Source organism: Triplophysa dalaica, chromosome 3, assembly GCF_015846415.1.
Source record: "Triplophysa dalaica isolate WHDGS20190420 chromosome 3, ASM1584641v1, whole genome shotgun sequence".
In the NCBI taxonomy this organism is placed as follows: domain Eukaryota; kingdom Metazoa; phylum Chordata; class Actinopteri; order Cypriniformes; family Nemacheilidae; genus Triplophysa; species Triplophysa dalaica.
The window spans coordinates 22,064,466-22,078,435 of record NC_079544.1 but is presented as its reverse complement, the minus strand read 5'-3'; the positions used below and the strand labels follow the sequence as shown (position 1 = coordinate 22,078,435).

Here is a 13,970-nt window from a genome sequence, read left to right as displayed (position 1 = left end):
CAAGAGGGTAGGGGACCACCGAGCATCCTCCGTGTCCCTGGATTGCCTTAAACTCGGCCCTGGAAACTCTCACGTTATCTTGAGACCCAGGCCCGGATGCGTGCCCAAGAAGTTCCCACTACTCCCTCCGGGGCCAAGTGGTGAACTTGCAGGCGCTCCCCATAGGGGAGGAAGACCCAACCCGATTAGTGTTGTGTCCAGTACGTACTGGACCGCACGCAGAGCTCTGAAGCTCTGACCAGCTCCGTGTCTGTTGGAGGACAGCAGAAGGGGAAGGCTGTCTCCAAACAGAGGCTGGCGCACTGGGTCGTGGACGCCGTTACGACGGCATTCCGATCTCAGAATCTCCCATGCCCATTGGCAGTGAGGGCTCACTCCACACGGAGTTTAGCCACCTCCTGGACACTGGCAGAAGCGCCTCTCTAGCAGACATCTGTAGAGCTGCGGGTTGGGCTATGCCCAAACACCTTCGCAAGGGTTAACAACCTTCGCGTAAACCCGGTGTCAGCCCACGTCCTGCGTGGCGACATGTAGGACTGGCATCCGGGGGGGCGTATGCCTGCGAAAGCACCTTTCCACCCAACAGGTTGGGTCAGTGTGCTATTTACCTTTTCTTCTTACCCGAACACATCGCTAAGAAACTGGTACCTCACCAGCCTCCCTTCTTACCCAGACACTGGTTAAGAATAGGCATTCCATCCATCACCAAACAAGCACCCCCTGGGGGCTGGCTGGGCAGAGCAGCCTTCCCCCTTAGGCCGGGATACCATGTGAGCTATCACAGATAGCTCTAACCGGACCTAGTGCTACCGGACGTCTGTAACACCCCCTCCGTGGGCTGTTCCGTCTGATGTATCCTCATGAGAATGGTTCCCACTCCTGGTAACCCATGAGCTTCCCCAGGTGGGCCTCCACCTCGCGGTTAACTACTCAGTCCGCACGTTCCATGCGTTCTCCTCCAAGGACGAGACCATACCTATATCCACCATATTCCTCCCCACGGGTAGGAGGTGGCCTCTGTAGCGCTTCTCTGATTAAGAGTCGCGCTTACCCGGTGTAAACTGATCTGGACGGCCTCTCGCCTATAGAGAGCTAAGGCCCCGTCCGTGAAAGTTACCGGTCAGGGCTGTACCCATCTTTCTCCAAGAAAGCTCTGGAACCCCCCGACCACCACACTGGAAGGTTACAGTCTCACGAAAGCTTCGAGATGACACGCCCAGGCTTGTTACCGTCGCTTCGCTAGAGATTGTGACGCGATACAGCGTTGTGGCGTTTTCCATAGGCAACCCCATCTGTCGTTCTCGACACAACGTCGAGAGACCGACAGAAAGGGAACGTCTTGGTTACGTATGTAACCTCAGTTCCCTGATGGAGGGAACGAGACGTTGTGTCCCTTATGCCACGAACACGTATCGTATTCTGCTGCAGTTTGAGAGGTCTCAGGCTCTTCAGAACAAAGGTAAGTGAATGCTGCACGCCGGCCTCCTTTTATACCGGATTTCCGGGGGCGGAGCCCGGCATGCAAATTGCATTCGCCAAATTTCATTGGCCTTTTCTATAGTAGTCAGAGTTGATTGGTTCTCAAGGGCGAACCCCATCTGTCGTTCTCGACACAACGTCTCGTTCCCTCCATCAGGGAACTGAGGTTACATACGTAACCAAGACGTTTTTACCAGCGGTTTTTACTATGGTAACAAAACAGATTTTACTATTTGGTGGTTGAATACCCGTGTGAGATCTCTCTTCACATTTGTAAAGCATTTGTTCTATTTTTATTGCATGATTTTTCAGGTAAGTGCCATGTTCAGGATTGTCCCATCCATAACGCTACATATTCCTCATAAATGGACACATGAAAATGTATATAAAGTAAATATTTAATGTTCTATGAAGAGGCATCCATTCTCCATTCATTGGGTATTATTGCTTCAGGATTGTGAATTTTTTTTGGCAGAAATCCTACAAAGTTTATCGTCTCCGAAAAAACGCTTCCTTTTTTGTCACATATATAACGCATGTTTACTTCCCTCTTTTTAATAGATTTTTTTTCATAGACCCACATTTTTTTATGTTTAGACTCTATCAACAAGGCTTCAGTAAACTATAAACAGATGGTTCAACATAATCATAACAAATTCATTATCTGAGCATTTTTAGGTCATGTCCATAACGCAAAATGTCACGACTATAACGCTGAATTTGCCCAATATTGGATTCAGACGTGCCTTCATGGCTTCCTGCTTTGGAATGCAGCGTCTGAATGCAGAGCTTAATAGCTTTCAGATGCAGCCAAATCTGTGCTTTGTCGTAAATAAAACACAGCTATTGAACAATCAGAATCAAGGACTTGAACTAACTGTTTTATAATTGTCTTTACAATGAATACATTTTCTTTCTACCATAGGGCCTAAACCTCTTTATCGACTGTATCACTACATAAACACCACACTGTCATGGTCAGAAGCTCAGAGTTACTGCAGAGAGAGATTCACTGATCTGGCTACTGTAGACTCTATGAATGATGTGAACAGGACGATAAATAAAGTGAATGATGGATACAGTGGATCAGTGTGGATCGGTCTGAAGAGGGCAACACGGAGTCGATGGGGATGGTCTAATGGTGATGACAGCTACACACAGTACAGAGGGTGGGGTACAGGAGAACCTCATGGTGATGGAGAATGTTGCGAACTTAAGAATGGAGCTTGGAACGATCTTCCATGTAGTACAGATTTTGGTTTTGTGTGCTACAATGGTGAGTAATCAGGTGATTTGTGGGCAATTATTCAGTTAAAGCTGAAAATAGGTGATGAGACTTGTTTTTCTTCTGTCAATAGAAACTATTGGAAACATCCTGATAAAGACTCTGAAAAACTGGACAGATGCTCAGAGTTACTGCAGACAGTATCACACTGATCTGGCCACCATCAGCAGCCCTGAGGAGCAACAACAGCTGTATAATCTTGCTAGAAATGTTTCACGGGTCTGGATCGGTCTGTTCTCTGACTCGTGGCAGTGGTCTGATCAATGGAGTCTCTTCTTTAGAAACTGGGCAGCAGTACAACCATCAACATCTGGTGATTGTGTTGCCATGTCAACAACTGACTCTGGAAAATGGACTCAATACAGCTGTGATCATCAGCGTCCTTTTATCTGCTATGGACGTGGGTTTATTTTTACCTGGGAATTACTGTCAAGTTTTTATTTTATTACAAAGATATTTATTTTACAGAATTCACACTATATCTCTGCATTAGCAATGAACATATATTATTTTCTTCTGCCACAGGGCCCAAACTTCATCGCCATTATCTCTATGTAAATAATAAAATGTCTTGGTCAGAAGCTCAGAGTTACTGCAGAGAGAGGTTTACTGATCTGGCTACTGTAGACTCTATGAATGATGTGAACAAGTTGATGAATACAGTGAAGTCTTGGTATAGCGGGTCATTGTGGATTGGACTGAAGAGGACGACACAGAGTCGATGGCTCTGGTCTTCAGGTTATGACACTCTTAAGCAGTTCAGTGGATGGCAGTCAGGAGAACCTAATGGTGATCCAGCATGTGTGTTTTTCGCCAATGGATTTTGGAGTAAATATTCGTGCTCAAATCGTTTATTCTTTGTGTGCTATAATGGTGAGTAGTCTTTTTTTTCAATTCTTAATATTCAGTTGAGCTATAAAAAAGTGCTAAAATCGTATTCTTATTTTGCATCTCTCAAAACAAGGTATTGGAAACATTGTGATTCCAATTTGGAAAAACTGGACAGATGCTCAGAGTTACTGTAGACAGTATCACACCGATCTGGCCACCATCAGCAGTCCTGAGGAACAAAAGCAGCTGTATAGTGTGGTTGGAAATGGGCCATGGGTCTGGATCGGTCTGTTCTTTGACTCTTGGCAGTGGTCTGATCAATGGAGTCTCTTTAATTTCAGATACTGGGAGACAGGATACACATCCCTGAGTTCTGGATCTGGTAACTGTGTTGCCATGTCCACAACTGACTCTGGGAAATGGATTCAGGACAGCTGTGATCTTCACCGTCCTTTTCTCTGCTATGGACGTGAGTTTTAGAGTTGAGCCGGATACTCGGCTGAAACGAGTATACGTTATGGATATAGCACTTTTGCCGAGTACGAGTATCATACGAGTAATAAGAGTCAATATCTGTGCTCGGATTGAATAATAATCCTCATTGGGTAGCTGACTGTGTCTGCGTTCTATGATAGTCACAGCCCCCCTCCCCTACACAGTACACACATACAGACGTACAGGCGTCTCTGCCTGTCGGAGTTTTTTTTCTTTTTTTAACCGTCAGCTGGCTCTAACCAGTTTTTTTGTTACTTCACGCACTGAGTGTGTGACACTTTCTTGCTGTATTTCCAAAATAAAATTAAGGAAGTAGTGGTATAAAACTATATAACAAATAATTTCTGATCAACCAATATCAACAGCATACTTAAAATAACGTACCGGTTAAAGCCCCGCCCATCTCAAGACAACCCGACCCACTTCCATGTTAAATCCCGCCCAGTCCGAGTATAGATACAGATAATTCATATGGTTAACAGTTACAGATACAGATACAGATAATGCTGTACTCGCTCATCCCAAGTGAGTTTCTTTTACAAACTAACTTAAAACAGTTAGAATTCTATTGGATTCCTAGTGTTGATGCTTCAATTTTTTACATGGGAATCAGTCTTGTTAAAATGTAATCTTTAATTGAAGAGGATATTTATTGCATTATATATGAACCTCAGGAACGATATTTGAAAACTGCAAATAATGAGTTTTTAATTGTCTTCACAATAAAGTTCATTTCTTTGTTGCCTCAGGGCCCAAACCTCTTTATCGACCTCATCACTACATCAACACTAGAATGTCTTGGTCAGAAGCTCAGATTTACTGCAGAGAGAGATTCACTGATCTGGCTACTGTAGACTCTATAGATGATGTGAACAGGATGATAAATAAAGTGAATGATGGATACAGTACATCAGTGTGGATTGGACTGAAGAGGGCGACACAGAGTCGATGGGGATGGTCTATGGGAGACACTCTTACACAGTACACTGGATGGAAGTCAGGAAAACCTAATGGTGATGGAGTATGCGGCGAACTTAACAGTGGAGAATGGAACGATCTTCCATGCAGCACAAATTATAGTTTTGTGTGCTACAATGGTAGAAATCATTTTTCTTTTTTATTCCAGTAATTTAATATTTTGTTTAACTGAAAAGAAGTGCTGAGATCATACCTTCGTTTTGCTTGTCTCAATAGAAACTATTGGAAACATCCTGATACAGACTCTGAAAAACTGGAGAGATGCTCAGAGTTACTGCAGACAGTATCACACTGATCTGGCCACCATCAGCAGCCCTGAGGAGCAACAACAGCTGTATAATCTTGCTGGATATACCTCACATGTCTGGATCGGTCTGTTCTCTGACTCTTGGCAGTGGTCTGATCAATGGAGTCTCTTCTTTAGAAACTGGGCAGCAGGACAACCATCAACATCTGGTGAATGTGTCGCCATGTCAACAACAGACTCTGGGAAATGGGCTCATGACAGCTGTAATCTGAAACGTCCATTTTTCTGCCATGGATGTGAGTTTCTTTAACAAACTAAATGAATATTTTAGTCAGAAGTCCTAATCGACATATCTGAATTTTTGCATGGGGTTTAATCTTAAAATAATATTTTGCTGGAAAATTATTCTATATCTGTTGTCGATGCCAATAAACCTCTTTCACATGAATTTCCTAATCGTGTCACCCGCTGCTCATGTTGCGTGGTGACAGCAGCAGGACATAGCAGAGACGTTTCTGACTTTTTTTAAACAAATAGAGAGCCAGAAAAATATATTTTATTTGAGAGGATATGACTTGTTTATGTAGATAGACAGTAGATTAAACAGCCCAAAAGTATATAAAATGTATCAACCGTAGAAATTTAAAACACATTAATGCACCAATAATGTTAATTAACAACATCACATATAATATTGAAACACTGCAATGGATCTTTTTTGTGAATTACATACTTATATTTAAATAAAGTTTTGAATGATTAAATCATGCGGTTACTGTAACGCAATGAATCTCGGGATAGCCAAAGCTGTGAAGGATACATTCGTTCTATCCTTAAAAACCCGCTGAAATAAGATTGCATTTTGGGGCTCTATCTGAAGCAACCTTTGAGTCGGGACAGCCGTACAAGCCTTCAGTCGTGCTGCTGTGACACGATCGGTCAAAAAAATGCAGCCTTCAAAGAACATATCCCCCGAATTAGCACATAGCCATTGTCCTATAAAACATATATACATTGTTTTTATAATGTACCAGTTGGGTACATATCGTAGTAGAATGATGTTTTTTTGTTCACTCTTTTTGCTGTAAGTTGTCTTTACAATGTTAATCATTTATGTTCTGCGCAGGGCCCAAACCTTTATATCGACATTATCACTATATAAATGAAAGTAGGTCATGGTCAGACGCTCAGAGTTACTGCAGAGAGAGGTTCACTGATCTGGCAACTGTAGACTCTATAGATGATGTGAACAGGACGGTGAATACAGTGAATGATGGATACAGTGGATCAGTGTGGATTGGACTGAAGAGGGCGACACAGAGTCGATGGGTCTGGTCGATGGAGAACAACACACTCTCTCAGTATATTAACTGGAAAGCAGGAGAGCCAAACTTTGATGGAGAGTGTGTAGGGAGTTCTAATGGAAGTTGGTTTGATGAAACATGCTCAACTTTACTTCCATTTGTGTGTTACAACGGTGAGTCCTCAAATCTGTTGAGTATTTTTCAGTTCAGTTTGCATCCACGTGCTTTATGAATGATCTAACCTGTTAACATAGACATGTTTCAAAATACACACCGCATACGCACTGCAAACGTATGAAACAGATGTTAGAGTTGACCCTTATGTTTCTGAACAGGCACCGCTGGTTTTATTTTTATTAATATGACTCTGACTTGGAGAGATGCTCAGAATTACTGCAGACAACATCACACTGACTTGGCGAGTGTCAGCATTGCAGAGCAACAGCGTCTGATCAATGATAAATCATCAGTCTGGATCGGTCTGTTTCTACACTCATGGCAGTGGTCTGATGATTGGAGTCTCAGTTTCAGATATTGGACAACGGGACAACCATCCAACAGTTCAGCATCTGGTAACTGTGTTGCCATGACAACAAATGACTCTGGAAAATGGGTTTATGACAACTGTGACCAAAAGTTTCCCTTTATTTGCCATGGACGTGAGTTTCTTTAAAAAATATATAAATAAAGATCAGTATTGCTTTTGTTCCATAATGTTTTCTGTCTTCACAATGAGAGTTCTGTTCACTCTCGTTGTGAAAGTAAGATATGAGCGGCTGTGCTGAAGGGTTTTATGAGGCTTGACGCGAAGTGGAGAAAATAGTCCCAGATTGTCGCTTCATATTGGCAGTGTAAAATACTTTTATTTGTGACCCTGGACAGCGAAACCTTTAGGGTCAATTTTACGAAATTTAGATTTTACATAACCTGAAAGCTAAATAAAAACGTTTTTTATTGATGTATGGTTTGTAAGGATAGGACAATATCTGGCCAAGACACTAATGTTTAAAACTCTGGAATTTGAGGGAGCAAAAAATCTAAATATTAAGAAAATCGCAGCAGCGAGTGATGTTTGTAGCTGTGTTTCCAGGCCTTTTTTTGTAGCAATATTGCTGCATCTATTCACAGAAATAATGTTTTTATATATTTAGGTTATGAGATTTACAGAATATCTTCATGGATTATGATCTTTACTTAATATCCTAATGATTTTTGGCCTAGATGAAAGATCGATAATTTGTATTTGTGTGTACATTTGGCTATTACTAATAATGTTCCCATGCTACTTAAGACTGGTTTTGTGATCCAGGGTCAAATTTAAGATATTAAGAGAGAGCACCATAGCAATAACCATTCATATACAGTATATATAAGCTAAAATACACATTTCTCTCTAGAAATGAAATCAGAATTCATTGAAAGTGGAAATTAAAGTTAAATTTATACAAAACTGTGCTCTCATGGGGCTCTCGGCCACCGTTGTATTGTTTCGAGCTTGATCACCTTTCTTGTGCACATACCTTTGTAGCATCGTGAGAAATGTAAGGCAGCAGATGTATCCTTCACTCCCTTGCATTTCTCACATGATTGGTTGAGCAGGATCAAACTCGAAAATAAAATTAGAAGTAAAGTTAATAGGGCAATTCCATGAAAATGTTAAACTTACAAGGAAAGGTTTTTACCAGCGGTTTTTACTATGGTAACAAAACAGATTTTAACATTTGGTGGTTGAATACCCGTGTGAGATCTCTCTTCACATTTGTAAAGCATTTGTTTTATTTTTATTGCATGATTTTTCAGGTAAGTGCCATGTTCAGGATTGTCCCATCCATAACGCTACATATTCCTCATAAATGGACACATGAAAATGTATATAAAGTAAATATTTAATGTTCTATGAAGAGGCATCCATTCTCCATTCATTGGGTATTATTGCTTCAGGATTGTGACTTTTTTTTGGCAGAAATCCTACAAAGTTTATCGTCTCCGAAAAAACGCTTCCTTTTTTGTCACATATATAACGCATGTTTACTTCCTTCTTTTTAATAGATTTTTTTTCATAGACCGACATTTTTTTATGTTTAGACTCTATCAACAAGGCTTCAGTAAACTATAAACAGATGGTTCAACATAATCATAACAAATTCATTATCTGAGCAGTTTTAGGTCATGTCCATAACGCAAAATGTCACGACTATAACGCTGAATTTGCCCAATATTGGATTCAGACGTGCCTTCATGGCTTCCTGCTTTGGAATGCAGCGTCTGAATGCAGAGCTTAATAGCTTTCAGATGCAGCCAAATCTGTGCTTTGTCGTAAATAAAACACAGCTATTGAACAATCAGAATCAAGGACTTGAACTAACTGTTTTATAATTGTCTTTACAATGAATACATTTTCTTTCTACCATAGGGCCTAAACCTCTTTATCGACTGTATCACTACATAAACACCACACTGTCATGGTCAGAAGCTCAGAGTTACTGCAGAGAGAGGTTCACTGATCTGGCTACTGTAGACTCTATGAATGATGTGAACAGGACGATAAATAAAGTGAATGATGGATACAGTGGATCAGTGTGGATCGGTCTGAAGAGGGCAACACGGAGTCGATGGGGATGGTCTAATGGTGATGACACCTACACACAGTACAGAGGGTGGGGTACAGGAGAACCTCATGGTGATGGAGAATGTTGCGAACTTAAGAATGGAGCTTGGAACGATCTTCCATGTAGTACAGATTTTGGTTTTGTGTGCTACAATGGTGAGTAATCAGGTGATTTGTGGGCAATTATTCAGTTAAAGCTGAAAATAGGTGATGAGACTTGTTTTTCTTCTGTCAATAGAAACTATTGGAAACATCCTGATAAAGACTCTGAAAAACTGGACAGATGCTCAGAGTTACTGCAGACAGTATCACACTGATCTGGCCACCATCAGCAGCCCTGAAGAGCAACAACAGCTGTATAATCTTGCTAGAAATGTTTCACGGGTCTGGATCGGTCTGTTCTCTGACCCGTGGCAGTGGTCTGATCAATGGAGTCTCTTCTTTAGAAACTGGGCAGCAGTACAACCATCAACATCTGGTGATTGTGTTGCCATGTCAACAACTGACTCTGGAAAATGGACTCAATACAGCTGTGATCATCAGCGTCCTTTTATCTGCTATGGACGTGAGTTTATTTTTACCTGGGAATTACTGTCAAGTTTTTATTTTATTAGAAAGATATTTATTGTACAGAATTCACACTATGGGCCCTATCTTGCACCCAGCGCAATTGACTTTGTACACCGACGCATGTGTCATTACTATTTTGCACCCGCGCAAAACGCGCTTTTCCCTCCACAGAAGCACGTCGCTAAACTAGTGAATGAACTTGCGCTCCCTGGGCGGTTCAGCGCAAAAAAGGAGGCGTGTTCCGGCGCAAACAATCCCTGGTGCTATTTTGCTGTTCCATTAAACAATTGCGCCACTGACCAGAAAAAACCTAGTCTAAAGTCAGTGGCGCGTTGCGCGTTGTTCATTATGTTATTTTAAGGACGCATGCTTGACCATAATGTATAGCGTGCACAACGCGCATATACTTTGCTCATGTTATCTACACAGATGCAACAGTTATTTTTGCAAATCATAAATTGTTAAAAAAAATATTAACACATGAGATGACGGAAATCATTGTGGTGTGCCACGAAGATGTGAAAAAATAGGCATAAATCTAGCTTACAAATTATTCAGGCAAATTGTAGTAATTAAGGATCAGACCTGTTTGCCCAATAGTGGCAAGACATATATGTATATAAGGACATCTGACAAATTGGTTTGTCCGACAAGAACCAGGAAAAAAAATCGACTGAAAAACTGAAAAAACTGAAAGACTGAAAAAAAACTGTGAAATCACCTTTACCATAATGTAAGTGTCACGGTGTGACAAATGGAGAGCGGAACTGTTCTGTTGGATTGGTGTTCCCTCCGGGAGGATAACAATGTAACACCGCTCCCCGTGCCACTGTGTACCTGTTGCCTTGACGACAGTAATGATTACGTGACATCAGGTGTGGAGAATTAACTAGGCACTTGAAAACACATGAAAGGCAAGAGAAAGGGACTGTTGGTGTGGTTCTCCTTCGCTGAGAAGTCCTTTATTCGGGAGTTGCAATTGGTGAGGGAACATTGTGCGAAGAGGAAAGTGCTGACTTGAGAGAGCCCCGATGACGTTGGAGGAGGAGGAAAGCACACTATAAAGGCTGAAGAGGGAGTTAAGTAACATTGTGTGAAGAGGAAAGTAACATTGTGTGAAGAGGAAAGTAACATTGTGTGAAGAGGAAAGTAACATTGTGTGAAGAGGAAAGTAACATTGTGTGAAGAGGAAAGTGTTGACTTGAGAGAGACTTGATGGCATTGGAGGGAGAAGAAAGCACACTGTAAAGGCTGAAGGAGAGAGTTAAGCAAGCGGAAACTGAGTCTCTTAAATGCGTGTATTCGACACTGAATTGGATGTGGTTTGGAGTGCTGGATTGCGATTACAAATATCACTGTTTGGAGTGTATTTGATTCATTACCGACCTCTTTTCTCCTCTTTCCCCAATTAAAACTGGTGATGTGAATTCTGTCCGTGTCTGTGGAGAAATATTCAAAGCATCCTGCTCAAACACCGACGATCGCAGCTCTTTTGACAGAGACCCATGGGTGAGTGCTGGCCTTACTTACACCTTGTGAAGTGGAACTGCAGTGTCCAAATTGACGTGTCTCCCACATTGTATGTTTGAGGTGGAATTGCTGTGTGTGTGGAAGAATTATTCCTTATTGCCGTGTCCTCCCCATGTGTCATACTGGTCTACTGCTTGGAATGAGAGCTCAGTGGTGGTGATCTGCGCCATCTGGCCGGATGTCAGAACGAATAAAATCTGTGTCGAATTAAACCCCTCTGTCATATTAGCAGGAGAACTGTACGCCTTGTCTGGAGTGTCTATCCTGTCGGTTCTCGGGGCGAGCCTGTTCAGACTGCTGACGGGAGCCTGCTGTATGCCTTAGCCCACTCGTGCTGTGGGAAGTGTCCATCCCCTCTGAGAACGAGTGTGAAAGCTGTGTGATCTGCTGGAAATAGCCTTCCTGTCTGGGAAAGAAGCTGCTTGCAGCCAGTCGACATTGAGTCAGCTACATTCCTTTGGCCCACCTGGACTGTGAGAAGTGCTCGTCCCCTTTCGCGGCCCTGTGTCCGTGCTACCTATCCACCTGTCCATCGTTCATCTATGGTAAACCCTGCCCCTGTGGGAAACATAAGGCCCGACTCACCCGTCGGAGTTCCCCTGGCCACTTACCGGTCCCCCGTGCACTCCCCGTAGGATCCCGCACTCTGGAAGAGGGTGGGAGAGACCTTGGCCACTGTCCCGTGGGCTTTCGACCACTGAGAGTGACGAAGGAAGAGGATTTAAATTAGGATTTTCCAATTGTTTTAACTTCAGAAATAAACTTGTTACATTTTATCTCTGTCTCCGACTCGTCTCTGACACGCTCCTCGAGGTGGTCCTGGTTTAGGGTTGGGTGCAGTTACGCTTGGCCCACCCCGACCTGTGACAGATCTTGGCGCAGTCGGCAGGGTTCCGCTTCGAGTTGAGCGATCAGAGTTCGAGATGGCTGAAGAGGAAGAGCCGATGGGGCGACGACATTTTTATGGGAGCCCCATGGGCCCAGAAGTACGGAGGCCCTGGATCAGAATTGACCCTGTCGTGTTGGAAGACCCAGGTGGAATATTTGGCCGGGCTTCAAGGTCTGAGTGCCCCCCAGAGTGTACAGTTTGTTCTAAATTCGTTGGAGGGAGAAGCAAGAAGGGAGGTACAGGCAGCACCGGAAGAAACTCGGACGACTGTTCGAACCATCTTCGAATTTCTCACGAGGCAATATGGAGACACCACCCCGGTAGCTGTCCTGCGTACGCAGTTTTTTAATTGTAGGCAAGGGCCTCGACAAAACGTCCGTGTATTCACACTACAGTTGAGGGAGCAGTTCTCCCGGTTGAAAGGAAGACAGGACCACGGTCTGGGTGATGGGGAAGGTCTGTTGCGAGATCAATTTCTACTGGGGTTACGAGAAGGCCCTGTGCGTCAGAGCTTGCGGGTCCAACTTCGACGAGAGCCCGGGCTCACCTTTGAAGAACTGCGAGGAGAAGCTCTAGCCCTTGAGTGTGACCACACTGCGAGTGTAGAGCCTTCCAGCTGTTTGGCCACAAATGTCATTAGTAGCCCTCCGCCCCCTGTCACGCCGGACTGGAAGCATGCCCTTCGGGAGGAGCTGAAGAGGGACGTACGCGAGCAGTTGTCCGAACTGTCTAAGTCCCTCATGACAGAGCTTCGCCGAGAATATCCCCATTCATTGTCTTCGCCACGGGAGCGGGCGTATTCAGATGGGGGTCATCCCCCAGAACGCCGCCCACCTCGGCCTCGTGGGCCTCGATTCCAGTGGGATGAACAGGGTCGTCCTCTCTGTAATAGATGTGGAGAACCGGGTCACTACTTCCGTCAGTGCCCCTCCAGACGGGCATCGCAAGGGGATTTTTAGGGTATCCGGCCACTGTGGGTCAAGTGGTCGGGACCCCCTTGTTAGACCCTCAACTTCCTACAACTCCCAATGAACATCTGGTAGGCCGTTGCCCGGTGGTGGCGATTCAGGTCAATGGCCGGACAGTACAATGCCTCCTGGACACCGGGTCGCAAGTAACCTTGTTTGCAGAGAGCTTGACTCGGGAGCTGTTTGGCGCACAGGATCGGTCGATGGCCGAAGCCCCCTGGTTGACTCTGCGGGGGGCCAATGGACTCGACATCCCATATGTAGGATATTTGGTGACGGATTTGGAGATACACGGGGTTGTTGTACCCCAGAAAGGAGTGGTGGTAGTACGGGACGACTGCCTGGGGTCTTATCGCGCCCTATTGGGCATGAACGTTATCTCAGAGTGTTGGGAAGAACTGTTCCAGGGCAGACCAGCACGAGCAGCCGTGACATCAGATGGACAGGAGTGGGATCGGGTTAAAGCCGATTGTCGCCGGGTTTGTCTGGCTGAGCAACAAGGTGAACGTGAGAGTATTGGGAGATTGGCCTGCCGTTATGCTTTGTCCATTCCTGCCCGAAGTGAGGCCATGGTCTGGGCCAGAGTGCCCCCTCGGCTCTACAGCCCTGAGGAGGGGGTTTTGGTGGAACCCTACTTGGATGGCCCCAAGGTGGAAGTCGCCCGAGGGCTGGCGACTGTTAGGAGAGGTCGGGTCTCGATTAAAGTCCGAAATTTGAATTCTTTCCCGATCCACCTACACCGCCATCAGCGCCTAGCCCGAATTACCTCGGTGAAGCCCCAGCAAA

The 13,970-nt window shown here is 44.2% G+C and overlaps 1 protein-coding gene across 8 annotated transcripts in view; it reads left to right on the top strand.

Annotated features, from left to right (window-relative positions):
* Positions 1-13,970, top strand: part of LOC130417612 (uncharacterized) — a 50,949-nt gene that overhangs the window by 30,172 nt on the left and 6,807 nt on the right. For all 8 annotated transcript variants that reach the window (XR_008906197.1, XM_056743272.1, XM_056743276.1 and 5 more), the window contains 10 exons: positions 2,405-2,755; positions 2,838-3,164; positions 3,290-3,637; positions 3,729-4,064; positions 4,840-5,187; positions 5,285-5,611; positions 6,442-6,792; positions 6,955-7,278; positions 9,033-9,383; positions 9,466-9,792. Coding sequence is in view for 7 of the 8 variants with exons in the window: in XM_056743272.1 (XP_056599250.1) it covers positions 2,405-2,755; positions 2,838-3,164; positions 3,290-3,637; positions 3,729-4,064; positions 4,840-5,187; positions 5,285-5,611; positions 6,442-6,792; positions 6,955-7,278; positions 9,033-9,383; positions 9,466-9,792 (3,390 nt within the window). In the remaining variant the exon portion in view is untranslated. The remainder of the gene's footprint in view (positions 1-2,404; positions 2,756-2,837; positions 3,165-3,289; positions 3,638-3,728; positions 4,065-4,839; positions 5,188-5,284; positions 5,612-6,441; positions 6,793-6,954; positions 7,279-9,032; positions 9,384-9,465; positions 9,793-13,970) is intronic.